A 27,984-nucleotide genomic window follows, 5' to 3' on the forward strand; every position below is an offset into this window, starting at 1 on the left:
CTGTGTGTGGGCGAAGGAAGTAGGACTCCCGTTTTCTTTGACTAGCCTAAAGAAATGCTGTTCTCTTTTTTCTTTTATCTTTTTCTGCAACATTTTCATAAAACTAACAGAATAATAATACTAACATATATCCTCCTTATAATTATTTTACTTTATAATAGTGCCATTCCTGTTCTCAGTATGTATATGTTATTGCAGCTCAGCCCCAGTTACTTCAATGGATCTAAGCTGCAATACCAGACACATCCTGACAACAGATGTGGCACTGTTTTTGGAAGAAAGCAGAAATGTTTTTCTTATCAACCCAATTAATGCTTTATTCTGTGCTATGAACATCTTAATAATTAACTCATCTATGGTAAATCTATAGCTTGCTTTTGAAGGAACAGTAAGGAGCATCGACGGGTTCATCGCGTTGGATGGATTAAATAGTGCTGGCTGCAAAGAATATTCTGGAATCCAAAATTCTACCAATGGGCCATGCTTCAACAGGGAGTCGATAAGTAATTTTCCAAGTGACTTCAGCAATGGCAATGAAGAAACAGCTTCCAGTAAGTCTAATTATTCTGGTTTTTATAATCTGTAATTCAAATTAGCATTATTAACCCCTTAAAGGGGTACTCCGGTGGAAAACTTTTATTTTTTTTAAATCAACTGGTGCCAGAAAAATCGTAATCCTTCCAGTACTTATTAGCTGCTGAATACTACAGAGGAAATTATTTTCTTTTTGGAACGCAGTGCTCTCTGCTGACATCTCTGTCCATTTTAGGAACTGTCCAGTGCAGTATTTGTTTGCTATGGGGATATTCTCCTACTCTGGACATTTCTTAAAATGAACAGAGATGTCAGTAGAGAGCACTGTGCTCGTGATGTCAGCAGAGAGCACTGTGCTCGTGATTCAGCAGAGAGCTCCAAAAATAAAAGAATTTCCTCTGTTGTATTCAGCAGCTAATAACTACTGGAAGGATTAAGATTTTTTTAATAGAAGTAATTTACAAATCTGTTTAACTTTCTGGCACCAATTGATAAAAAAAATAAAAAAATTCCACCTTTATTAGAGTACCCCTTTAATGATGTAGGAAATTTGTAATTTTTTTCCTCCTCTTCTAAGAGCCATAACATTTTTTATTATTATTATTTTTTTTTTTTATCTACAGAGTCATATGAGAGTTTGTTTTTGTGGGATGGATTGTACTTTGTTACATGTCCTAATGACATCCTTAAAGGGGTATTCCAGGCAAAAACTTTTTTTTATATATCAACTGGCTCCGGAAAGTTAAACAGATTTGTAAATTACTTCTATTAAAAAATCTTGATTTCTTCCAATAGTTATTAGCTTCTGAAGTTTTGTTGTTGTTTTCTGTCTAACTGCTCTCTGATGACTCACGTCCCGGGAGCTGTGCAGTTCCTATGGGGAAATTTTCCCATCATGCACAGCTCCCGGGATGTGACATCATCATAGAGCAGTTAGACAGAAAACTTCAGAAGCTAATAACTATTGGAAGGATTAAGATTTTTTTAATAGAAATAATTTACAAATCTGTTTAACTTTCTGGAGCCAAATGATATATATATATATATATATATATATATAAAAGTTTTTGCCTGGAATACCCCCTTAATGTTATCATTAAATGTGTGTCTTCAGCAGATGGAAAACTGCCACTCCCAACATGCCTGGACAGCCAAAAGCAAGCTGGGAGTTGTAGTTTTGCAACAGCTGGACACAATGGGGGGGGGGGGGGGGGGGGGGGGTAGGATTTATAAAAACCTGTGTAAAAGTGGAATAGTTGCCTATAGTAACCAATCACATTGCTATGGGCAACTTCACCACTTTTCCTCTACACAGGTTTTGATAAATCCCCCCCTCAATGTTTTTACCCCCTTAAACTGTTAAGGACAAAGGGCGTATCTGTACGCCCGGAGTCCACTCCCGTTCTATAACGCAGGGCCATGGCGTCATAGTGGGTCAGGTTAAGCCTCTAACAATGGCCTGGACCTGTGGCTAATAGTACGCGGCACTGATCGCGTTGCTGTACCCTATTAACCCTTTAGACGCAGTGTTCAAAGTTGAACGCCGCATCTAAAGTGAAAGTAAATCATTAACGGTTAGCTCAGGGGGCTGTTTGGAATGTCCACGGCGAAATCGCGGCATCCCCAACAGCTGTGACACAGCAGGAGGGCCCTTACCTTGCCTCCTGGTGTCCGATTGCCGAATGACTGCTCAGTGCCTGAGATCCAGGCATGACCAGTCAAGCGGCAGAATCATTGATCAATGGTTTCCTATGAGAAACCATTTATCAATGTAAAAGATCAGTGTGTGCATTGTTATAGCCCCATATGGGAGCTATAACATTGCAAAAAAAGTGAAAAGAAAAGTTAATGAAGATCATTTAACCCCTCCCCTAATAAAAGTTTGAATCACCCCCCTTTTACCATAAAAAAAAAAAAAACGGTAGAGATAAAAATAAACATATGTGGTATCGCCGCATGTGGAAATCTCCAAATTATAAAAATATATTGTTAATTAAACCGCACGGTCAATGGCGTACGCGCCAAAAAATTCCAAAGTCCAAAATAGATTATTTTTGGTCACTTTTTAGATCATGAAAAAATTTATAAAAAGCGAACAAAAAGTCCTATCAATACATAAATGGTACAGATAAACACTTCAGATCACGGCGCAAAAAATGAGCCCTCATACCGCCCCATACGCGGAAAAATAAAAAAGTTATAGGGGTCAGAAGATGACAATTTTAAGCGTGTAAATTTTCCTGCATGTAGTTAGGATTTTTTCCAGAAGTCCGACAAAATCAAACCTATATAAGTAGGGGATCATTTTAACCTTATGGACCTACAGAATAAAGAGAAGGTGTCCTTTATAACCGAAAAATCTACGGTGTAGAAACAGAAGCCCCCAAAAGTTACAAAATGGCAGGTTTTTTTTTTTATTTCAATTTTGTCACACAATGATTTTTTTTCCGTTTTGCCGTATATTTTTGGGTGATATGACTGATGTCATTACAAAGTAGAATTGGTGGCGCAAAAAATAAGCCATCATATGGATTTTTAGGTGCAAAATTGAAAGAGTTACGATTTAAAAAAAAAAAATTTAAAAATTAAGATGCCAGAAAGTTAAACAGATTTGTAAATTACTTCTATTAAAAAATCTTAATCCTTCCAGTACTTTTTATGGGCTGTATACTACAGAGGAAATGCTTTTCTTTTTGGATTTCTCTGATGTCACAATCACAGTGCTCTCTGCTGACCTCTGCAATCCATTTTTGGAACTGTCCAGAGCAGGAGAAAATCCAAATAGCAAACATACGCTGCTCTGGACAGTTCCTAAAATGTACAGCAGAGGTCAGCAGAGAGCACTGTGATCATGACATCAGAGAAATCCAAAAAGAAAAGCATTTCCTCTGTAGTATACAGCCCATAAAATGTATTGGAAGGATTAAACATTTTTAATAGAAGTAATTTACATATCTGTTTAACTTTCTGACACCAGTTGATTTAAAAAAAAAGTTGTCCACGGGAGTTCCCCTTAAGGACTCAAAACAATCTTCGTTTTTTCACTTTAGTTTTTTCCTCCTCACCTTCTAAAAATCATTACGCATTCAATTTTGCACCTACAGACCCATATAAGTGCTGGTTTCTTGCGTCACCAATTGTACTTTGTAATGAAATTACTTATTTTATAACATAATCTGTGGCGAAATAATAAAACATTATTTGTGGGGTGAAATGAAAATAAAAATGTTTGCAAATATTTAGGGCTTCCGTTTCTTCGCAGTGCACTTTTCAGTAAAAATTACACCTTCCCTTTATTCTGTAGGTCCATACAGTTACAAGGATACCCAATTTATGTAGGTTTTATTTATTTTACTACTTAAAAAAAAATTATAACTACATGCACCAAAATAAGTACGTTTAAAATTGTCATCTTCTGACCTCTATAACATTTAGATTTTTCTGCATACGGGGCTATATGAGGGCTCATTTTTTGCAGTACCATTTTTATTTTGATGGGACTTTTTTATCGCTTTTTATTAATACTTTTATGGTATATGAAGTGACTAGAGATGAGCGAACTTACAGTAAATTTGATTCGTCACGAACTTCTCGGCTCAGCAGTTGATGACTTATCCTGCATAAATTAGTTCAGCTTTCAGGTGCTCTTGTGGGCTGGAAAAGGTGGATACAGTCCTAGGATAATCTTTCCTAGGACTGTATCCACCTTTTCCAGCCCACCGGAGCACCTGAAAGCTGAACTAATTTATGCAGGATAAGTCATCAACTGCCGAGCCGAGAAGTTCGTGACAAATCAAATTTACTGTAAGTTCACTCATTTCTAGAAGTGACCAAAAATTCACAATTTTGGACTTTGGTAATCTTTTACGTGTACGCCATCGACCATGCGGGTTAGCTAACCTTATATTTTAATACTTCGGACATTTACGCATGTGGCGGTACCAGATATGATAATTTTCTTTGTATTACAATATTTTATTTAAAAAAAATAGGAAAAGGGGGTGATTTAAACTTTTATTAAGGGGAGGGGCTCATTCACATGTATTCTTTTTTTTTTAAAAACACTTTTTACTTTTTTTTTTTTTTTTTAAGCTTTATCTTCTGATTGCATAGCACTGATCAGGCATGGAGCAGTAGCTAGCTGATCGGACAACCAGGAGGCAGGTGAGGACCCTCCTGTTGTACATTAAGCTGATCATGACATCACAATTCTGTCACGATAGTCCCGATCAGCTCCACTTAGCTGCTAGGATAGTTTCACTTTCACTTTAGATGCTGCAATCAAATTTGATTGCAGCGTCTAAAGGGTTAATGCCGGCCATAGGCCTGATCGGCGGTGCCCTGCATTAGCCATGGGTCCTGGCTGCCCGTAGCAACCGGGACCCACGGTGTTTAACCCGTTCTCTGCTCGTGAGAAAGGTTTAAACCCTGTTAGCAGGACTCAGGATGTACAGGTACGCCGGAGTCCTTAAGTACCAGGCCGTCATGGCGTACCTGTGCGCCCTGGGTCCTTAAGAAAGCGCTGGATTACAACAATACCCAATTTGTATAGTTTTCTTCATGTTTTACTATTTAAAAAATGCATTTGTTTGTGTGTGAGGGCTCATTTTTTTTGTGAATGAAAACAAGAATCATGGTGCAAAAAACAGTCCTATATACCGAAAAAAAGGGCAATTTTAAGAATACTTATTCTGTTAAAAAAGTTTGACTGAAAAGTAGTACCATAATAGAAAGCATGTAAACATGGGTATCGTTTTAGTTGTATTGACTCAAACAATAACATGTCAGTTCTACAATAAAGTTAACTGTGTAAAAACAAAAAACCCCAAAAGTTGCAAAATTGCATTTTGTTTTAAAGTTTTCCCCCACAAATAGTAATATTTTTGTTTTGCTGTACATTTTATAATAAAATGGAACGCGAAATTACAAAGTACAATTAATCGCACAAAAATGAAAGCCCTCACGTGGTTCTGTGGATAGAAAAATAAGAGTTATGTCTCTTAAAACACAAGGAGAGAAAAAAGGAAAAGACAAATGAAATTGTCCTCAAAGCGTTAAAATTTAAAGCACCCAATTATATTCACGTGAGATAAAATCTAATGTAGAAAAAATAAGAAAATTCCGACGCTAAAGGCTTTTAGTGTAATTTTTGTATATTAATTATTATTATTATTTACTATTATTATTGATTATGTAGTCATTATTATTATTTTTATTATTATCAATAATACTTATAATTATTATTTATTACTGCACAGTGAGGAGCGGCAGACCTTACACTGTATATAAATATTCAGAATTTGTTATTTATTAATTTGTTATTCAACTAATTAATTTCCGAGAGCTCACCGCACATGACACAGAAATCCATGGGAAATACTTACTCTGGCTTCAGATTTAGGATGGGATCAGTCTATCACCTGCAAAGCCACAAATTGATTTAATGGCATTTGTATTTGCCAAAACCAGGATTATGCAAAAGTAAACAAAATCAATAGAGAATGACTTCAAGAAAACAAATCTGGCAGGTTCCATCTGTCAGTGTTGCTGTAAATTGCCCCTAATCCTTAAATAACTTTATTCTGATTCCTTACTTATTACTTTTCTGATTTTGAGAATGCAAAATTTTAAGCCGTATACATCTATCTACTGTATGTTCTATTGTTCTACAATCTATTCAGTTTATCTCATTTAAGAGGCACTCCGCCCCTAAATATGTCAGGGGTCCGGCCACAGGGGTCTCCATGCTTTATGCTGGGGTGTACATGAACATGGAAGCCTGGGGCTTCCATGATCGTGATGTCACACCACGCCCCCTCCATCCATGTCTATGAGAGGGGGCATGACGGCTAGTACACAGTGTCATGCCTCCTCCCATAGACATTAATGGAGGGGGCATGGAGGCTGTTTTCTCCAGTCATCCGGCACAGAGTTCGCTCCATGCACCGGATGACTGGGGTGCCGTGGCAGAGAACGAGGGGGCCCCAGTGGCCGGACCCCATGATCAGACATGTTATCCCCTATCCTTTCAATGGGGGATAACATGTCTAGCAGCGGAGTACCCCTTTCAACTTTGGACTCTGAACACTGGCAGATGTTACATATGTTAATCCTAAAAACATACTTCATCTAGTGCTTTATTTGTATTTTTGCAGAGAGTTTTAACACATGTGACTTTGAGTCTGGTTTTTGCAATTGGAAGCCTCTTAATACCAATGGTTGGGTCTGGAAAATAACTAATGGAAACACAAAAAGTCATGTACAGCTTGGTCGAGACCATACAACTGACAGGGAATATGGTAAGTAACGCTTTCATCATAATACATTTGCTGATGTCTCTCATCCAAGATCTCAGTTCAGCTGTAGTCAACCCAATGTAGATAAGAACAGCCTGGTGGCTCAGTATTTGTTGCCGTTAAAGGGGTATTCCTGCTTTATACATCTTATCCCCTATCCAAAGGATGATGATCGCAGGAGTCCTGAGACATGACGTCACGGCCACGGCCCTTGTGACGCCACGCCCCCTTCCTTCATGTCTGTGGGAGGCTGTGTGATGGCCGTGGAGGGGGCATGTCGTGACGTCTTGGTCTTAGATGCTGCGCCTGACACAAAATGCTGGGGGCTGCACCGAGATCGCGAGGGACCCAGCAGCGATACCCCTGCGATCATACATCCTATCCATTATCCTTTGATGTATAAAGCCAGAATACCCCTTTATGCACTAGGGTCCTGGGGTCCAATCTGACCAAGGGTGACATCTACTCGGAGTTTGAATGTTCTTGCCGTGTTTGCGTGAGTTTCCTTTTGGTACTCCAGTGCTGCATGCTAAAAACAAATTCATCTAAATTGTGAGACACAATGGGGACAGGGGCCATAGAGAGTCTTTGTACGGTGCTACAAAATATGTTGACGCTGTATAAATAAATTATTAAATGAGGATTAAAGTTCTGGAATTTAAGTATTACAGGGTCGCCTAGTTTAAAAAACACATTTTCAAATAAACTATTAGGTTATAGAGTCAAGGGAGTCGGTCCATTAGTCAGGGAAGAAAGTGACCACACGGAATATCTCTCTTCAGAGCACGCTCGCATACCCACGAATTACACATAAGGTCCATTGATTTCAATAGGAACTGTGCAATGCTTTAATTCCCATGTGGTGCTGCAGTGGGGGATCACTTACTGCCAAGTTTCCCTACAGATTACAGCTGATTAGGCCGGGCACCCTAGCGTGCACCTCTAATAAAAACATTTCTCAACCATTCCACTACTCTATGCACCCAATATTCAGAATTGGTTCAAGCTTTAAGCATAGACATTTAGGGTAGGGCTCCATGACACCACAGTTTTCCACATTTCGTTATAAAATTACTACTTTATTCCTCATAAGGAACCCCTTAAGGAGACACATATGAGAGCTTGTTTTTTGCACCACCAATTTTAATTTGTAATGACATCAATCATTTAGCCACAAAATCTGTGGCAAAACCAGAAAAAAAATTTGTGGGGCAAAATTGAAAAAAAAAACATGCCATTTTGTAACTTATGGAGGCTTTCGTTTCTACACAGTGCACTTTTTTGGTAAAAATGACACCTTATCTTTATTTTGTAGGTCCATATGGTCACAAGGATACCTAATTTATATAGGTTTTATATATATTTTTTTACTACTTATGTGTAAAAAATTGTCATCTTCTGACCCCTATACCTTTTTTTATTTTTCCATATATGGGGATGTATAAGGGCTCATTTTTTGCGCCGTGATCTGAAGTTTGTTTTCGGGGCCATTTTTTTTTTTTTTTTTGATGGAAATTGTTGATTGCTTTTCATACATTTTTAGTGTATACAAATATGCAATTTTGGACTTTGGTATTTTTTTTTTTCATGTACGCCATTGACCGTGCGATTTAATTAACATTATATTTTTATAGTTAGGACATTACGCATGCGGCGGTACCACATTTATTTATGTTTATTTTTGTTTACATATTTTTTTATTGGAAAGGGGGGGTGATTCAAACTTTTCTTAAGAAAGGGGTTAATTCACATTTATTAACTTTTTTAAACTTTTTTTTTTGCACAATTTTATAATCTCTATTGAGGACTATTACATGTAATCTTCTGATTGCACACACTGTTCAATGCTATGCCATAGCATAGCATTGATCATTGTTATCAGTGCTCAATTGCTCCAGGCTGCTTAGACTGCCTAGAGCAATCTAGCAACGATCAGATGGCAAGGAGGCAGGAAAGGGCCCTCCTGCCATCCTCTAAGCTGAAACCACAGTGACGGGACAATCAGCTATGCTGAGCTGAAGGGATTGATTTTTTTCTATTTTAGATGCCGCAATCAACTTTGATCGTGGCGTCTAAGGGGTTAATGCTGGGCATCACCGAGATTGGTGATGTCTGGTATTAGCCACTGCTGAAAGCCGTCGGAACCACCCCACTATGAAGGGGGCGTCAGGTTGTGACCCCAAGTCATAGAAGGGGAGCAGGATGAGGGCGTACAGGTATGCTCTTCGTCCTTAACGAGTTAATGGGGAATTCCAGGATATTTTCTTCTTCATCCATGGTGGCATTTAATAACATTGCGTAATATGCTTCTATTATTTCAGTGCGCCGCTTTGTCCCATTTTTACACACAGGACCCAAAAGCGCTGCAGTGCAAGTACAAGTGTCTTTATTTCACTGTTGTCTCTGACCTTTACCAGCATTCCATGTGACCAGAGACAATAAGTCATAAGTCACATGGTCTCCAGGGGGCGTGGCTGTGCTGCAGTGAGTGGGGGGATAATATTACTTCAGTAAATCCCTTCCACCCTGCTATCCGCCCATCCACTGCAGCATAGCTACGCCCCCTGGAGACCATGTGACCTATGACATATTGACTCTGACTGCATGGAGTGTTGCGAACGGTCAGAGACAATAGTAGAGTAAAAAGACTTGCACTATAGCACTGCTGGGTGTGGGTCGTTCATGAAAATGGGTCCCTGGCATTCTGGGAGTTGTAGTTTTGTAACAGTTGGAGGCACACTGGTTGGGAAACAATGATCCATACATGATTTTCTTAGCCGATAACCCCCTTACTGGAGTACCTGCAGAGCTCTGATCATACACTGGGCTGCACATTAAGTACACAGCATTGAGACAGTGTTAGAACTTCTTTAAGACATGTTGCATAGGATGTAGACTTCCTTTTGCCTAGTGGTCCCCAACCCAGTCCTCAAGGCCCACCAACATCTCAGGTTTTTTCCGTTACTCCATTGGAAAAGAACAGAGAAAAATTTAGTTCCTGGACTAATGGTGGACATAGAGGACAAGGTTGGGGACCTCTGGTTTAGCCTATGCAACAGGAAGTCGTTGTTTGTCATCTCCATTTGTAAGCCATATTAACTCTTATGGGATTGATTTCATTCCCATGGTCACAAAAATGATCCTCGACCCTCCCTTCCCCTCCTACTTTTTTTTTATTTGGGGGGGGGCAGGTATAATAATAAGGGGTCCATACTCCCTTTGCTAAGTGGAACAGACTATTTGTCTATCAGGGATATGTCAAGTCGTAGTGAGTAGCAATCTTTTCCAGCATAGACTGCTGTATAACAACCTGGGCGATCACTGCATTGACAAATGGCTTACCATTGAGGGCTATATGAAGCATAGGGATTTAGGAATGCCCATAGAAATGCATTGTATCCTATCCACACAATAAATCTGTATTAAAGTGTACCTGTCATATCCCACAAAAAAATTATTTGCTACTCAGTATCAAATCCTGATCATGTACATATCATTTTTTTGTGTCAAGGACCTATATTTCTCTTATGAATACCTTCTATCTGTTGCTCACTTGCTTTGTCATTCTGTGCTTTAAAGGGGGTGTGTCCTCACTCTGCATGATTCATTTCCCTCCCTGAGTCTGCTGTGCTGGGTCTATTCATTTAATCACTGCAGGCTGCTCTTTAACCCCCTCCTCTCTGCTGCAGTCTGATAGGACAGGAGTGAGATGCTGCAGCCGAACAGGATCATGTTCTGGATTTTATTCATTTATTGTTTTAATAATGCATGATTTCTGTATATTAGAAAGGTTTATGTTTTGTCAAGATGTACAACGTATGAGAAGTTTTTGAATCTGACAGTGCCCATTTGAACAGAGAGGAGAATGTATAGTTAAAATTAAATCTGGCTCCAAGTATACAAATAGAAATATCATCTGAGCAAAACTTATCCAATGAATTAGACATCACTGTGGGGGAACTGTTAGGAATATTCATTCTGTTGTTGCCATAGATAAATTCTCATTTATTTATGATGCCGGGGAGCTGTTTTGTGAGCCAGGAACGGCTTAGAAAGGTAAAAGCAAATGACGATAAATAATACAGTGCGGAAGATCGAAAGCCAACAGAATACACAGTGCTGCTTAATATCACGTCTTCACTCGAGAAACTCACAAAACATTCAGAAGCACAATCCAAGAAAACAAACTTCTGGAAAATAGAGGGTTTTTTATCTGACTTTTGTGTAAGCCAAGATATATTTCAATGTGGCTTGAAGACCTCTTTTTTTATATTGCACATCATATTTTGCAGCACCGTACAGAGATTGTCTTCACTTCCACGGGGCTGACAATCTAAATTGCAAAATATTCTGTCAGTTTGTTAGGGGTGTAAGAGGAAAACTGGATATCAAGAAACAAAACCCAGACAAACATGGGGAGGACATCCATCCAGATATTGTTCTTGGTAGAATTTGAGATTAGGAGAGCCTTCTTTAAAGGGGTACTCCACTGACCAGCATTCGGAACTACCGTATTTTTTGCCCTATAGGACGCACCAGCATATATTTTAAAGTGCAAAATCTAGGGGGGAAAAAAAAGATTCTGAACCCAACAGTGATATTCAACCTGCGGACCTCCAGATGTTGCAAAACTACAACTCCCAGCATGCCCATCTGGAGGTCCGCAGGTTGAAGACCACTGGTATAGGAGGTAGTACTCACCTGTCCCCGCCGCTCCGGACCCGTCACCGCTGCCCTAGATGTCGCTCCATCGCTGTCGCCGCGTCCCCGTGGTGTCCCTGACGCTCCGAACATCTTCTTCCACGGGATCCACGCTCTCCGTTGCCGTCATCACGTTGCTACGCACGCCGCTCCTATTGGATGACGGGACAGCGTGCGCGACGACGTGAGGACGTCGAAGGAGAGCGCCGGTCATGCAGGGGATCCCGGCACGGAGCAGACACCGAGGAGGCAGGTAAGGTCCCTCCCGGTGTCCTGTAAGCTGTTCGGGACGCCATGATTTCACCGCGGCGGTCCCGAACAGCCCGACTGAGCAGCCGGGTTAGCGTCACTTTTGCTTCAGACGCGGCGGTCACCTTTGATCACCACGTCTAAAGGGTTAATACAGGGCATCACCGCGATCGGTGATGTCCTGTATTAGCTGCGGGTCCCGGCCGTTGATGGCCGCAGGGACCGCCGCGATAGGGGTGTATTCGCTGTATAAGTCGCACCAACTTCCCCCCCCCCAGTTTTGGGGAAGAAAAAGTGCGTCTTATACGGCGAAAAATACGGTACATGTTCCATATGCTGTGTTTGCGCTGCAGCGCTCGGCCACGCCCCTCAATGCAAGTCTATGGAATGCCGTCATGCCGCCTCCCATTGACTTGAATTGAGGGGCTTGGCCGTGACATTACGAGGGTCATGGCCGACCCCCGCAGCGGAAACACATTATTTGCAACATTTAGTTCTGAACGCTGGCCAGTGGAGTACCCCTTTAATCATGTTGGACCCTGGGCAAGCTCTTTCACCCCCCACCACCTAATACTTAAAAAAAAATACATAATTATAAATATATATACATAATTTTGCCCCCATGGGAACTCCCAAATAATATTGGGAATTAAATATTGTATGGGGATTGTGTTTCAATATAAGAAAACAATAATACCCCTATACAAGGGACACATAATACAACCACACCATGACCATTACACCACATAGTGACAGAATAATACCACTATGTTGCTATTAAAAAATCCACTATATACAAAGCAATTTTTTTCTTATACATTGACCCTATAAAGGTAGATCCCAGAATTTCACAGGCCCTGAAGACCATATAGACGATCACATATATGTAGTTACTCATAGGTGACATCTTGTCTGCTCACAGTCATTCCCTTTTCTTCTCTATGTGGCCCAGGGCATCATGAAACTTTGTCCTGGCTTTGGCTTGACTATGCCAAACATTTTAGGCTCCTCAATCTAGCGCTATCCTCATCTCTATACAAAGCCCCCCATTTGTATAGCACTGCCCCATATAGTAGTTAGCCCCCCCATGCCCCCCATATAGTAGTTAGGACCCTCACACTGCACCCACAACAAAATAAAAACAGCGTTGGGATCAGGACTAAAGAGAATACAAAATTACGGTATATAAAAAATGTATTTGTAATACTGTTCACCTTTATTTTATAAAAAATTTTTTTTGCATTTTTGCATGATTGATCTTTCTATTATATGACTGGAAAGATGTTACAGCGTTACACAGGTTTTGATGTGTCACACAGACATGCCCAAAGTTTTTATTGGTTGTGGTCTCAGTGCTGAGACCCCCACAGATTAGTAGATATAGCCAGGAGAAGCATGCAGCTGTGCACTTCAATCCCCAACTCATCGCAGAAGACAAGTTCCATAGGCTTATAATGGAACCCTTCTCCTGTAAAGACTTGGATCAAGTAGGGAGCCAGGGAGTGAAGCGCACATCTGCACGATTCTTCAAGCTATAACTAATAAGCAGCGGGGGTCTTAGCACTGAAAATTTGGAAACATCTATGTAACACTTAAAGAAAAATATTTATTGATGCATTATCAAATATAAATAGACTTCTGTGTAGATGTTCCTACCACCTTGCCTTCTAAACATGTACTAATCCAAGGAAGAAAAGATATGCAAAGCAGCTCTTACACTTTAAAGTGGCTTTCTCTTAAAGGGGTACTCCACCCCTAGACATCTTATCCCCTATCTAAAGGACCCCCGCAATATAGTACGCAGCACCCACCTGTTACTGCTCCGGAAGCGCTCGAGGGTCTGGCTCCCGACCACGGGGGCGGAAGATCGTGACATCACGACTCCGTCCCGTGTGACATCACGCCCCGCCCCCTCAATGCAAGTCTATGGGAGGGGGCGTGACGGCTGGGGATAAGATGTCTGATCTTTGGATAGGGGATAAGATGTCTAGGGGTGGAGAACCCCTTTAAAGTTATTGGCCCTGATTTACTAAGAGTGGAGTCTTTATTCTGGAGTGATTTCAATATCACTTGTCTTTTTTTTCAGGCTTATTTACTAATCTGTCGCACATTTTTTTTTTTTTTGTGTCGCACGTTTTTTTGTGTCGCACTAGTCAATTGTGTCGCACAAACTCCGAGCTAAAGAAATTAGTTGTGTGACTCAAAATGGTTTAGACTTTGTTTGTTTAAAAATGTTTCCATGAATCAAAAGTATTCATGTGTTATCATTTTTCAAACATTCCAACAATTCTCCTTGTTTATCAGCTTGGGTGTTAAATTGATTTAAATCTAATATTGCAAATGTGTTGAAAAGAAAAATAAAGCATCACAAAAGCATTCAATATTTTATTCATAAAAGTGTTGAACTGTACAAAATGTTTGCAGGTTATAAAACAAGTTACTTTCACACAAAACACAATGGCAAACGGTCCCTTGTGAGAAATCGCTCAATTTTTTGAATTTCACTCGGCCTCTTGGCTGTCGGTTATTGTGTAAGGCAAACTCACACTTTTTCTCGAGTGATTTTGGATGTACTCTGAGTATTTTTTGCATAAAACACGCCCATTTCAGAGAGCGAAAAAAACTCTCTGAGTGGTTTCTAAAGTGTTGGTTGTGCGGCGTAAAATTTGGTCGCATAAATAGTCGCACAGACATTGCAACTAATATTTAGGCGCTAGAACCGAGAAAAAAAGTCGGACTTTAGTAAATGAGGGCCATTGTTTCACTCCAACTAGTAGTCTTGGGAATGTATGTCAAACCAGAGATCTCTCCAGAAGGAAAGAAAACCCATTTGCAGACAGCTGTTTTTGGGTTGGGGTTTTGCCCCTTAGTCAGTACAGAGCAGGGTACTGGCTGGTTATGAGCCACCTGTCATTGTGGGACAAAAGGGGTGATGTTTCTCCTTAAAAAGAGCATCATGAAATGTGTGGAGACTTAAAGACCATTCACACTCCACTTACTGGGAATTCTGGGAAGAAAGAATATGCAGAGCAGCTCTCACATCACTTTTTTTTTTCTGAATGGCTTTCCCTTAAAGTCAGTGTTTCACTCCAACTAGGAGTCTTGGATACTGACTGGGAATGTATGCCAAACCAGAGATCTCTGCAGAAGGAAAGAAAACACATTAGCAGACAGCTGTTTTTGTTTTGGACAAAGCCACAGCTTTGTTTTGGCCACAGCTCCCAATTGACTCCAAAATGGCTTCCAACACTTAAATTGTTGCTTTTACTTGAAAGAACTGCTCAGTAGAAACTATTGCTTTAGCACTGAAGCAGTGAGCAGCCTCCCAACATTAAGGACACATTCTTTTTAGTATATAGCAGAGACAAACTTTAATATTTATTTACCTAATAAGCCTCTATGGTGAATTATTAATAGGAGCCATGCATTATACAACAGTGTGATGTACGGACTTCATTTTTGTTTTAGGCTACTATACTCCAACAAATAGTTAATATTATACTCTTTCCATCCATCTGCTCCTCAGTCCTTCGCTCCAGGGGACGTCACCTCCTTCTTGTACAGTCTGACCTTACAGCGTACTATCCCAGCACCGGTACACATCTCCTACCTGTGATCTGGAGTCTTGTAACATTGTTCCTTAATTATATATAATATCATTAATATTGCAAGTTCTGAGCTTTCTACTGAAAGTGTGTAATTTAGAATTCTGAAAAAAGATCAGACGATTCCTAAACTACTTAAAAAATTTAAGACATGTTATAGGAATGTTACTATAGTCAGCAGCATGTATCTTTTCCATATCATTCTATCTATCTATCTATCTATCTATCTATTTCATATCTATCTATCTATCTCATATCTATCTATCTATCTATCTCATATCTATCTATCTATCTCATATCTATCTATCTATCTCATATGTATCTACCTATCTCATTATCTATCTATCTATCTCATATCTATCTATCTATCTATCTATCTATCTATCTATCTATCTATATATATATATATATATATATATATATATATATATATGAAACTCAACGTGTGTATGTATGTATGTTCCACAAAAACTTCCAAAGATATTAACATGAAACTTGGCACACATGTTACTTATATGTCAACAACAAACATAGGATAGGTGATTTAACCCTTACTTCCAAACGGCTGGAGATATTTCGATAATACTTGGTCACATGTTACTTATATGTCCACTTAAAATATAGGATAGTTAATTTAACCCTTAACTACCCCCATTTGTGAGGGTCGGGGTTTTTGTTTAAAGTCCCATGCAAATCAATGGGAAATGTATGTTCCCACATAACTTCTGTACGGCTGGAGATATTTTAATACCTGGTACACATATTACAGGTCGAGATATGAGGACGGGATGGGAGGTCGAGATAGGTCTGGATAGGAGGACGGGATAGGAGGACGGGATAAAAGGTTGAGATAGGAAGTCGGGATAGAAGGTCGGAATAAGAGGTGGAGATAGGAGGACGGGATAGGGGGTTGAGGTAGGAGGTCAGGATAGGGGGTCGGGATAGGATGAAGGGATAGAAGGTCGGGATAGAAGGTCGAGATAGGTGGATGATATAGGAGGACGGGATAGGAGGTCAAGATAGGAGGTCATATTAGGAGGTCAAGATAGGAGTATGGGATAGGAGGTCCGGATAGGAGGTTGGGATAGGAGGATGGGATAGGAGGTCGAGACAGGAGGTCGGGATAGGAGGACGGGATGGGAGGACAGGATAGGAGGTCAAGACAGGAGGTCAAGACAGGAGGTCAAGACAGGAGGTCCGGATAGGAGGTCGGGATAGGAGGACGGGATAGGAGATCGAGATAGGAGGTCGGGATAGGAGGATGGGATAGGAGGACAGGATAGGAGAATGGGATAGGAGGTTGAGATAGGAGGTCGGGATAGGAGGTCAGGATAGGATGTCAGGGTATGAGGACGAGATATGAGGACGGGATATGGGGTTGGGATATGACAACAATATATGGGGATGGGATTTGAAGTCAAAAGCTTCCTCCTTTGTTGATTTTCCTCCCCAACAAGGATGAGGAAGGAAAAACTGGGCAACGCCCGGGTATTCAGCTAGTCTATCTATATATGTAATATCTATCTCATATCTATCTATCTAGCAACAGGAGAATACAGCAGCACACTGCTAGCACAAAGATACAGATAAAACATGAAATGCTATACAGCTATAGTGCAAAAATTGAAAAAATGAAAAAGTGAGGTACTTAGCTTGGTGGGATGGTCCAAGCTATTTGGCCGCCAAATTGTGAGCCAATTACCTCACTTTTTCATTTTTTACATTTTTGCACTATAGCTTTATAGCATTTCATGTTTTATCTGTATCTTTGTGCTAGCAGTGTGCTGCTGTATTCTCCTCTTACTGTATATTTAACCTAGCAGCGTGCACCTATATGCCAGGTCCATGTAGTAGTTTGGTATCAGTAGTGCTGGCTAACTTATCCTTATCTATCTATCTATTGTGTAGAAAACAAAAAGAACACAAAGACATATGCTCTAAGTGCAGTTACCCAGGTGATAAAATATACAGTTTAAGACTAGTATTAGACACACTCACCTTGTTGTGTTGTTATGAGATGGTTCGCACCAACAACATACACCTTACACCAACACTGGTGTGCAAGATGTCAGGATCAGCCTTCTTCTGACTGCAGCTCTGGAGACTTTAGGCGTTAGGAGATCAGAAAATCCTCGGGAGTCCAGAGATGGCGCTCCTAGCCGTAAAGGTAAAAACTATACCTGAAATTCTGGGCAAGGATAAAATAAGAAAAGCTTATTGGTGTGGACAGCGCATTTCAAAGGCTCCTCCCTCTTAGTCAGTTCTGTGGTCTTCTCCCTGTACAAGTTATAAGCTTTTCTATTATTGTCCTATTATTGTATGTGACAATCCAGCCCAGCACCAGCTGCCTCTCTGGTATGTACACACGACAGTACATAGATGCGTTTTACTATTGATTTCTTTTACATTTTTAGGACACTTCACATACTTTAGTGCGGACTTCATTCAGGGAGAAAACGTTCCATCATCACAGCTGGAAGGGAACTTCTTGGTGAAGTCTTCTGGAGAATCTCAATGCCAGGTAGTCACTCTGTGCTTGAAGCTGTTAGCAATGAAATATTGTTGTTACAGAAGGACTTGCTTTTTATTTTCTGAATTATTTTTAGAATTATATATTTATGGTTCTCTATTCTTACAAAAATAGTATACTGTTTTTTCTATTATTCTTGACAATGAAGGATATGTAATAATCCTTTTCCTGCCATATAACTTGTCCTGACACAGATAAGCAGTTTGTTTGAATCCAGGGGCAGACTGACAACACTCAGGGTCCCCGGACCAAATAAAACAAGGACCCCCTGCGAGACTCTGCCCCTGGCCACACCTCTATCCCACCCAAATCCCTCCACATGGCCCACCCCTACACACAAATAAAAAAAATTATATATGTATTAAACACGTTAATGTAGGTAAGATAATTTTCCATGACACATAAAACCAGTGTACAAAGAGGTAATATATACCAACCACACAATAACTGGATAATACTGCCATACTGTACTGAATAAAACCACTATACACAGACAAGTATTCCCCCATACAGTGCCCATATAGAGGTAGATACCATCTGTACACATGATATATACACCATATAAGTGATTACAGTTACATCAAGGAAACTCACAGATCGGCGGCATCCTCTTTCCTTTTTTTCCCCATCCGGATCAGACCGCCATGTCGACTTCTTCCATTCAAAATTAATTTCTTTGGCATCTGCAGGACAAACATGTTGGATTTTTCCAGTGCTGTCCCACCTCCACACAATCTCCCCATCTATAGGCCCAAAATGTTATAATGCCCTCCTTGGTGCCCTGCACAGAAATGGGCAGGTAGGTAGTCAGGTAGGTAGCTATCTATGTAATGTAGGTAGGTAACTAGCCAGGTAGTTGGTAAGGCAGCCAGGTATGTGGGCCAGGTGCTTAGGCAGTCAGGTATGTGGAGCCCTCTCCCCTCCCAGTTAAAATAAAAAAAAAGTCGGAAACAAAATAAAAACAGATACTCACCTGTCCCATGCAGAAATCTCCTCATGTCGTCTCCTGGCCACGTTCTTCAGCCTCCACAGTGCAGGCGCCAATGAGTGATGTCATCAGCACCTGTACTGTGTACTGCGTGGGGGTTAAAAGGTTAGTGATGAGTGGCAGGGGCCATATTCAAATTCATAATATTTCGTGAATATATGAATGAATATATGTCCTATGTTCGCAAAATTTGCATATTCACTGTTTGTTTTTTTTCCCATGAGAAAATTGGCATGAAATTTGCATAGTGCGCATGCGCGATTATATCTTTCACCTAAAAGGAAGGATGGATCAGTGTCCTCTGACTGGAAGTGCCGATATTTGCAAATATTTGCATATTTGTGTATATATGCATATTTGCATGCTCGCATACATTTTTATAAATTCGAGAAAAAAACAATATATATTCTAATTTTAGCAAAATCGCAAAATGCTAATATTCGCTGTAAAAATTCGCATTTTGAATATTCGCGCTCAACACTACTAATTATTCGGAGAAAGAAGAAGGAAAAAGGCAGCACTCACCATGCAGGATAACTTCTTTATTCACTTGGCGGTGACATCAAGCGGGATACAGGCGGAGGAGCAGGATGGAGGAGGGGGAGGCTCCATCCTGTTCCCCCACCTGTATCCCGCTTGATGTCACCGTCGAGTGAATAAAGTTTTCCTGCATGGTAAGTGCCGCCTTTTTCCTTCGTCTTTCTGCTGACATATTATTGTCCATCTGGCTGAGCACCAACGCTACAGGATAACATCATCTGGTTCGGTCACGCTACATTTTTCCGTTCCTCTATACGGTCTAGTTCCGTCAGTGCCGGCTGCTTTGTCTTTCTAATTACTGCTAATTATTCCTAACACCCCTCCTGCCCTTAAAAAAATTTCCGAGCTTTAAAAAGCTCTGTATCATACCTTTCTCCTTGCTGACATGTGTGAGCTCCTGGCAGGAGAAAGTGGGTGTTCCCCAGCAGGTGCGATGTCACTGAAGCCTGCGAGAGCTGTGCCTTGCCATGCCCCATATACACTTCCTGAGTTTGGACTTCTGCAAGTCCGGTTGGAGACCAAACTAACTGTTTGACTTGCGGCAGGGAACAGAACAGAGCCACTTATTAAACTGTGGTTGCATGGTTGTCGTACCCAAACTTTTAGTATAACGTCTGTTGTTATACAGATGAATGGAGACTTATAGGCCATTCACCCTCCCTTGGAAATTCTGGGAAGAGAGAATATGAAAAGCAGCTCTCAAACCACTTTTTCCAAGTGACTTTCCCTTAAAATCAGTGTTTTTACTCTAACTAGGAGTCATGGAAGCTGACTGGGAATGTATGCCAAGCCTTTCCTTTGATTGTAATATGATAGACGTGTGCATGCACATCCCTTATGTTTTAAGGTGGCTGTGGTGTAGGAAAAATATATTTGGTTGCTCCCTTCATCCTAAGTCTTTCCAGTTTCCTTCATAGGTATATTTTAACTATTTATCCAAAAATTTACAATAACCGATAATCTGGCATTTATCCGTTCTCAGAGGGGTTTGATTTAATACACTCTATCACATACAGACCTCTATACTTTACTTATTTGTTTTTGTTTTAGATAAAAAGATAATATAACAGAATAACTAACTATAGGTGTGTAGATGTAACTGGACCCCGGCCCCTCTACACTTCTATGGATGGAGGGACCACAGAAAATGAATGACGTCAGATATTCTAGGAAACCTGAGGCTCCTATTCATCATGTGTTTTACTATGTTTCCTGAGATAATGATTTCTTTATGTAATGTTATTTTATGAAGGTGGTTCATCATGTCATGGGTAATCTCAGATAGACTGTAAATCAACCTGGTGAAATAGTATTCCGTAGCAATAAATTGTCATTAATGAGATGATGTAATCATTGTGATGGATAAGATCCTACGCAAATGTCATCGGTTTGTGGTGCGGGATGTAGAATATATAGTAAATATAGGTATAGTGCTGTATATACAGTAGAATCTCCCAATAGCGGACACTCATGGGGGAATAAAAAAGTGTCCGCTATAGAGAGATGTCCCCTATTGGGAATAAAGTCTCAAAAATCTTCCTAAATGACCAAATACTGTTCTGTACTCACTCCAGAATGTAATGACCTATAAAACATGATAAAAAGGAATATTACAGTAAAATCTCCCAGTGCTGTTTAATCACCCCTTATTCCTCCCCAGTATCATTTCACCCCCCCCCCCCCCCCTTTATACCCTGTGCCACCTTATTCCTGTTACATACTGCGCTCCGGCGGTTAGCACCATCTGTGAGCGCAGTAGCCCCGTGTCCCCGCTCACCGGCCGTGAGCGCAGTAGCACCGTGTCCCTGCTTATCGGCGGGGTTGGGATTCGCATTGCGGGACGCGCCCACATGCGAATCCCGGCCCGTCACTTACCCACATCCACTCATGCTGCTGCTGCTCTGTCTCAGCCTCTGCGCGCGTCCCCGTCCCTTTAGGGTGCACGCGCACGCTGGTGCTTTGAAATTTAAAGTGCCAGTGCGCCCATAATTAGTAAGTGCACCTGAACACTATATTATAAATCCCTGCACCTCCAACACATCCCTGCTGGATCTTCAGTGCTCATTGCCTAAGAGAAAGCGTTCCCATTGCCTGTTTTTCCTATCCGTGTTACATGACTTCCTTGCTACGTTTTTGACTACGAGCCTTGACCTTCTGCTACGTTGACTATGCCTCTGTCTCATCCTCCTGTACCTCGCCTTGCCCAGTACCTGTGTGATCGAGCCGTATCGGGGGTAGCGACCTGGGTGCCGCCTGCCACAGCAAATCCATCCTGCCTTGCGGCGTGCTCTGGTGAAGACCAGTGGCACCTTAGACTCCGTTCCTCGATACGGTCCAAGTCATCTGCCACACAGGTAGAGGATCCATCTACCTGTTCCGTGACTTCCGCATCTAGGTACGTGACAATTCCCCAATGCCTTGTGCCAAATGATCCCTCCCCCCTTACCCCCTGTGCCACATTATTTACCCTAGATCCCCCTGTGCCACTTCATTTCCTCTTTATCCCCCTGTACCATTTAATTCGCCCTTTATTACCCTTTGTGTAAATTCATCACCCACTCTTTATAAGGTGGCAAAGCGGGATAAAGGGGGAATTAAATTGCACAGGGGGTGGTAAAGAGGGGATGATGAATTTGCACAGAGGGTAATAAAGAGGGAATTAAATAACACAGGGGGGGTCAAGAGGAAATTATATGGCACAGGGGATAATGAAGGGGGGATGATTTGGTAAAGGGGAAATAAAGTGGACCGGGGGATCAGGGAAGCAGGGGGGTGAATGATGTGGCTGGCAGACGTACAGAAGCAGGAGACCACTGTTTGAACATTGGTCTTCTGCTTTTGTGCTGTGGCTTCTGCAGGGGGTACAGCGGTTGCCTGGGCCCCTTACTGGATTAATGGTTGTACCCCCTGATGGGGACACTGTGTACAAGGTAGGGCGGCACACAAGCCTGGTTGTCCCCTATTGAGATTGTTTTGTCCCCGTTTTGTCCCCTCATGGGAGTGTTTTGTCCCCTATTGTCCCCTATTGGGTGTGTCCGCGTCCACAATTGGGAATGTCCCCTATTCGGAGGGTGCGAGTTCTGTGTTCATGGCAAAGGTCACAGATTAGAAAAATCGGATACTTCTCTGGCGCTCGCAGGATCCGTGTTGGTGGTCAATCAGGTACAGACTTCAGGTTTGATAAAGAATTCAAGCTTTATTTCTTCATAAAAAACAGACAACGCGTTTCGACGGGTCACCCCTCTTCCTCAGGTCATGGGTCCCTTGACCTGAGGAAGAGGGGTGACCCCTCGAAACGCGTTGTCTGTTTTTTATGAAGAAATAAAGCTTGAATTCTTTATCAAACCTGAAGTCTGTACCTGATTGACCACCAACACGGATCCTGCGAGCGCCAGAGAAGTATCCGATTTTTCTAATCTGTGACCTCTGCCATGAACACAGAACTCGCATCTTGACTGAACCGCCTCGACTATTTCGGGAAACGGAAGGACACAGGCTGCCGCGAATCACCATAGTTCTATACAAAGCCTACAACGGTGTCGCGCTTGCAGCGCGACACGACAAGGTGAGCAGTTTTTCATTCCCTTTCCACCTTACTCATATCCCCATGAGGTAACGGCACAGGGTGCGCTGGTCTTCTGTTTCCTTTTGTTCCCTATTCGGAGGGTGCAAATACATTAAGTCTTATGGGACTCTACCGGGGAATTAAAAACTGTCCACTATTGGGGGTATCCCCTATTGGGAGGTGTCCACTAAGGGAGATTTTACTGTATTAATTAGCCATAGCATTAAACAAGATGAAGTAAATAACATTGATTATCTCGAGACAATTGAGCTGTGTAGGGTTAGGATATGTTATGCAGTAAATAAACAGTCAGTTCTTGAAGTTGATATGTTGGACGCTGGGAAAGCAGGTAAGTGTAAGGATCTGAGCAACTTTGGCAAGTGCTGGGTCATAGCATCTACAAAATGGCAGATCCAATTGGATGTTCCTGGTACATAGTAGATGGTACCTACAAAAAGTGACCCATTAAAGGGTCATAGGGCAGCCAAGGCCCATGAATGATGTGTGGAGTAAAGGCTAGCCTGTCCGGTCTGATCCCACAGAAGAGCTACCAAAAGTGTTATTGGCATTCTAAGTGGTCAATGACTATGCAACCAAAGTGTGATGTTCCAGAGCAGAACACCTTTACTACCACAGCTCTGTCGAGTGTTTGTTATCCCCAAGGTGCCTGTCTCTGATCCTTACCTATGTTTTAAGGTGAAAATTTTTAATTCTGTTTTCCAACCTTTGGTGCTACCGTGCCTTTAATTACTCTGCAAAGAACTAGTGAGTAGCCACTGCAACAGTGTCAACCTACCAGCGCAAGCCAACACTTTCTCCACCCTGGTCTCTCCAGACATGGAGGAACCCTAAGTTACAGAGTCTGGTCTCGGCCAGCAGTGTGAGAAAACCTCTTGTGTGTCCTCCTATTCCTATACCTTTAAAGGGAGCAGGCCTCAAGTCTAGCCCACATTCTTTTGTTCCAGAGTGGCTGTACACCCCTTTTGGGTTCAAGGTTTTGGCCTTTTAAAGGGGTACTCCGCTGCCCCTTTGTTTGGAACATTTTGTTCCAAACACTTGGAGCAGGCGGCGGGGGTTGTGACGTCACTATCACGCCCCCTCAATGCAAGTCTATGCGCCATCGCCATGCCCCCTTCCATAGACTTGCATTGAGGGGGCGTGGTGTGATGTCATAAGGGGTGTGGTCATGACATCACGACCCCTGCCGCCAGCACCCGTTTTAATCAAATGCTGGGTGCTGCACAGAGAATGCGGGGGTCTCAGCTGCGAGACCCCCACGATCAGACATCCAAAGGATAGGGGATAAGTTGTCTAAGGGCGGAGTATCCCTTTAATTCCTTAATATCAATCGAGTTGTGTGCCAGAAAAGTATATCTGATCCATGGAGGATCCACCTTACAATTTACAGGACCTGAAGGAGTGAAGAGAGAGCTAAACAATACAAAGTGGTTTCTTAGGCATTTTAGGGCAGCAAATGTTGTTGCTTTGTGAATTTGGGAGGCTCAGCCCTGCGCAGGAAAATCGCTCATTTCAATGAGAAAGGAAAGTAGAAAGCCCGGGAAGGGAGGTACATGCAGATCTTCAGCGCCTAAGAATAAATGTAATTTCTTTATTCTGGAATAAATCATTTAAAATATTCATCCCGCAAGTCACCAAATTCTTGACAGAGCTGGGAAATCCCTACTGTTTATTTAGATTGCTCCGTCCTGATAGGCCCGTGCGTATTCACATTCTCAGTAAGTATTCTGGGTTGATGGATTCTGTTTTCTTTTCATACTGTCATCTATTGTGCTCCGGTGAAACGCATAGAGCCAAGAATTGGTTTACAAACAGCACTAAATAGGAATATTCACCTATTTGCTGGAATACAGATTAACAGCTAACAGGTACGGTGCAATGTGCATACTCCTTCATATCTCAAGGAAGATTTCCTCTAGAAGCGATGCTTTCAAATCCAGCTGAACATGCCACTTTGTTTTAAAGGGGTACTCCGGTGCTTAGACATCTTATCCCCTATCCAAAGGATAGGGGACAAGATGCCTGATTGCGGGGGTCCCGCCGCTGGGGACCCCCGTGATCTTGCATGCAGCACCCCAGTTAAAATCAACCCCCGGAGTATGTTCGCTCCGGGTCTGATTACCGGCGACCACAGGGCCTGCGGCGTGTGACGTCACGCCTCCGCCCCATGTGACGTCACGCTCCGCCCCTCAATGCAAGCCTATGGGAGGGGGCTGAGCGCTAGGGCCACACGATCTCCTGTATGGAGCCCCCCCCCTCTCTCTCCCCTGGAGGGGCAAATCATGACCCCTGCCATTACTGGGGGCCACCCTGCTCCCTCCATATATCTTTGTGTGAGAGCCGAAGATAGCCGAATGGCTCTCCCATTGAGATGTATGGAGGGGGCGTGGAGGCCCCCGCTTCGGGCAGGAGTTGTGATGCGCCGCTCCAGGGGAGAGGGGGGGGGGGGCTCCATACAGGAGATTGTGGGGTCCTAGCACTAGGGGATATGTTTTTATCCATGAGATATCTCCTTTAATGTATGTGAAAAGTGGCGCAATTGTGCAGTGTATCAATACTTGTTTTCTGGCTGCCACTGAGTAAAGTAATGGTGCGGCTGATGAATCCCTTTCCAAATGTCTGGATCTGTATTTGAGTATTGAGACAACATGCATACCTGCTCTTTTGTATGCTACATTGCAATTTCAGCATGCACTCAGGTATCACAGAAGAGTAGGGTTTAACACTTACATTATTATATGGTGTCCCGGTACAGGACCTGGTCCTGTCCCTTTGTCTAATGTCCCCTCAGCCAGAGTCCTTCCATGTCAATAGGGCTCTCCTGTAGGACTAACCCCTAGTCACCTCATATAAATGGTATTTAATGTGTGTGTATATATATATATATATATATATATTTAAAATATTATATAGGAATACCTCTGTATAGGACCTTAGAGGTCACGTGCCTTTAATTAAATTGTATTATGGTTTAAGGACCTTTAGGTCATGTGATACCCAGAGTTCACTGGGTCAGGATTTACAGGTCTGCTGACCAATGAGCTTTGTCCCACCCCTTTAATATATAAGGGGCTGCAGCCACTAAATTCTCTCTCTCTTAGTTCTGGATTATAAAGCCAAGCACATCTCAGCACAAAATCAAATCAAGCTAGGCCTCAAGCCTTAAGTCCAGCAGCCACAAAACCGTGAGTTACACCAAGCTCAATCCTACAAATTCTGTGTGACTACTAGAAACTCAAATCTCCTAAAAATAGTAGCACAGTGGCTAGCACCAAAGCTCATTGACCCCAGAGTCCCAGCAAACCTGTGAGGAACCTGTGCCGTGGTTCTCTCTTGCAAAGACTGTTATGTTCCATGCCGTTGCATAAAATATGCAGTAAAGTTACCTCAAGTTTGCTTCATAAAATCTGCTGTGGACATTCCATTATTTCTCCCTGCTGTTTGTGGGACGGTTGGCGGTAGGACCATTACATTGAGTAAACCTCACTCTGGGGTCATGATAATTAAGGGTTAACGCCAATATACCCAACACTATCACCGCAACACCCCAAACACCATTACTCTCTCCCGGAACCACAACTCCTTTGTACAAGATGAGTGGATCAATGGTCACATGACTCTCCCAAGTCTGGTTTTATGTAGAAACTCCCAGAAGTTGCGTGGGCTCATAGCGGAACCCATATGATTAGCAAGACCACCCTGCGACAGGTGACAGCCTAGACCACTCTAACCATCCTTCATGTGGGCACCACAGTTGCCCAAAGCTACCATCTAATTTCCTAAAGGTACCCAGAATTTGCTGTGGATAGCTCCTCTAGGTAACCCAGCAGCAGCGGTGCTAGGACAAAATGAACAGCAATCACCAATATGAATACAGAAGGACAAAACAGGCGTCCGGCACTCACCGCTTCAATGTTGGCTATACGGCTCCCATCTTGGGCTGTTAATCCGGTACGGTTCCCAGGACAGTGTGGGGTGCTCAGAGGCGACTGCTGTCGGTTTCACGCATAGGTATGCGCTTCTTCCGGCCTTCTTGGAGGCCGGAAGAAGCGCATATCTATGCGTGAAACCGCCAGCAGTCGCCTCTGAGCGCCCCACACTGTCTTGGGAGGCCAAAAGAAGCGCATACCTATGCGTGAAACCACCGGCTGTCGCCTCTGAGCGCCCCAAGCTGTCCTGGGAGGCCGGAAGAAGCGCATACCTATGCGTGAAACCGCCAGCAGTCGCCTCTGAGCGCCCCACGCTGTATTCATATTAGTTTAGAAAAGGCTTTTAATATAACCTTTTTAGGTAATATATTGGGGGTCTTCTGTTCAAGATGCTCATCTCTTGACGAGAAAAGAGAATGGTTATAAAGAACATCTCTTGCTCTAGAGCACCTTCCCTGTCCTGCATTACATGTGCGGATTTGACTAGTCAGTGTATTATACTTAATTTCCCCAGTGGTGGTGCTGCAGGGAAATTTAACCCATTCTGCTGGGTTTACCCAGTGATCATTAAGGGTCCAAGGAGCAGGATTTTGAGATCAGCTCATTGTCAAGCCACTCTTTTATAGGCATGTTTACACTTACTTAATCCTCTATAAATCTGCAGCATAAAATCAGCAGTGCAATACAATCAGTATAAATAAATATCTGAAATCTGCAGCATCAAATATGCAGTGTAAAATCCTGTCAGGATTCTGTTCAGGATTCTGTTCAATTTTGCCTTTTTTTTTCAACTTTGGTTTTCGTGGACATGCACCAAATTTATCATTTGATGCACGTTGTTAGTAATTTTGGCTGCGTTGAAATCAGCTGTTCACAGCGCCATTTACACAGAACTTACCGCCACAGAGGACAGCGGGGGAGATTCATCAAAACCAGTGTAGAGGAAGAGTGGTGCAGTTGCCCATAGCAACCAATCAGATCGCTTCTTTCATTTTTAACAAAGCCTTTGAAAAATGAAAGAAGTGATCT

General features: G+C 42.2%; 1 protein-coding gene and 1 long non-coding RNA gene across 15 annotated transcripts in view; one reads left to right on the top strand and one right to left on the bottom strand.

Annotated features, from left to right (window-relative positions):
* The window catches only part of MALRD1 (MAM and LDL receptor class A domain containing 1), a 551,665-nt gene that overhangs the window by 219,110 nt on the left and 304,571 nt on the right, over nucleotides 1–27,984 (top strand). For all 14 annotated transcript variants that reach the window (XM_056519234.1, XM_056519235.1, XM_056519233.1 and 11 more), the window contains 3 exons: nucleotides 371–551; nucleotides 6,690–6,833; nucleotides 17,800–17,906. In XM_056519234.1, the coding sequence (XP_056375209.1) occupies nucleotides 371–551; nucleotides 6,690–6,833; nucleotides 17,800–17,906 (432 nt within the window). The remainder of the gene's footprint in view (nucleotides 1–370; nucleotides 552–6,689; nucleotides 6,834–17,799; nucleotides 17,907–27,984) is intronic.
* LOC130273058 (uncharacterized) lies at nucleotides 460–27,914 on the bottom strand. The gene is made up of 5 exons (XR_008843856.1): nucleotides 27,854–27,914; nucleotides 17,814–17,927; nucleotides 17,384–17,573; nucleotides 5,919–5,954; nucleotides 460–580 (listed from the first exon to the last, which is right to left on the bottom strand). It is a non-coding gene; the product is annotated as an uncharacterized LOC130273058 (long non-coding RNA).

Source organism: Hyla sarda, chromosome 5 (genome assembly GCF_029499605.1).
Source record: "Hyla sarda isolate aHylSar1 chromosome 5, aHylSar1.hap1, whole genome shotgun sequence".
In the NCBI taxonomy this organism is placed as follows: Eukaryota; Metazoa; Chordata; class Amphibia; order Anura; family Hylidae; genus Hyla; species Hyla sarda.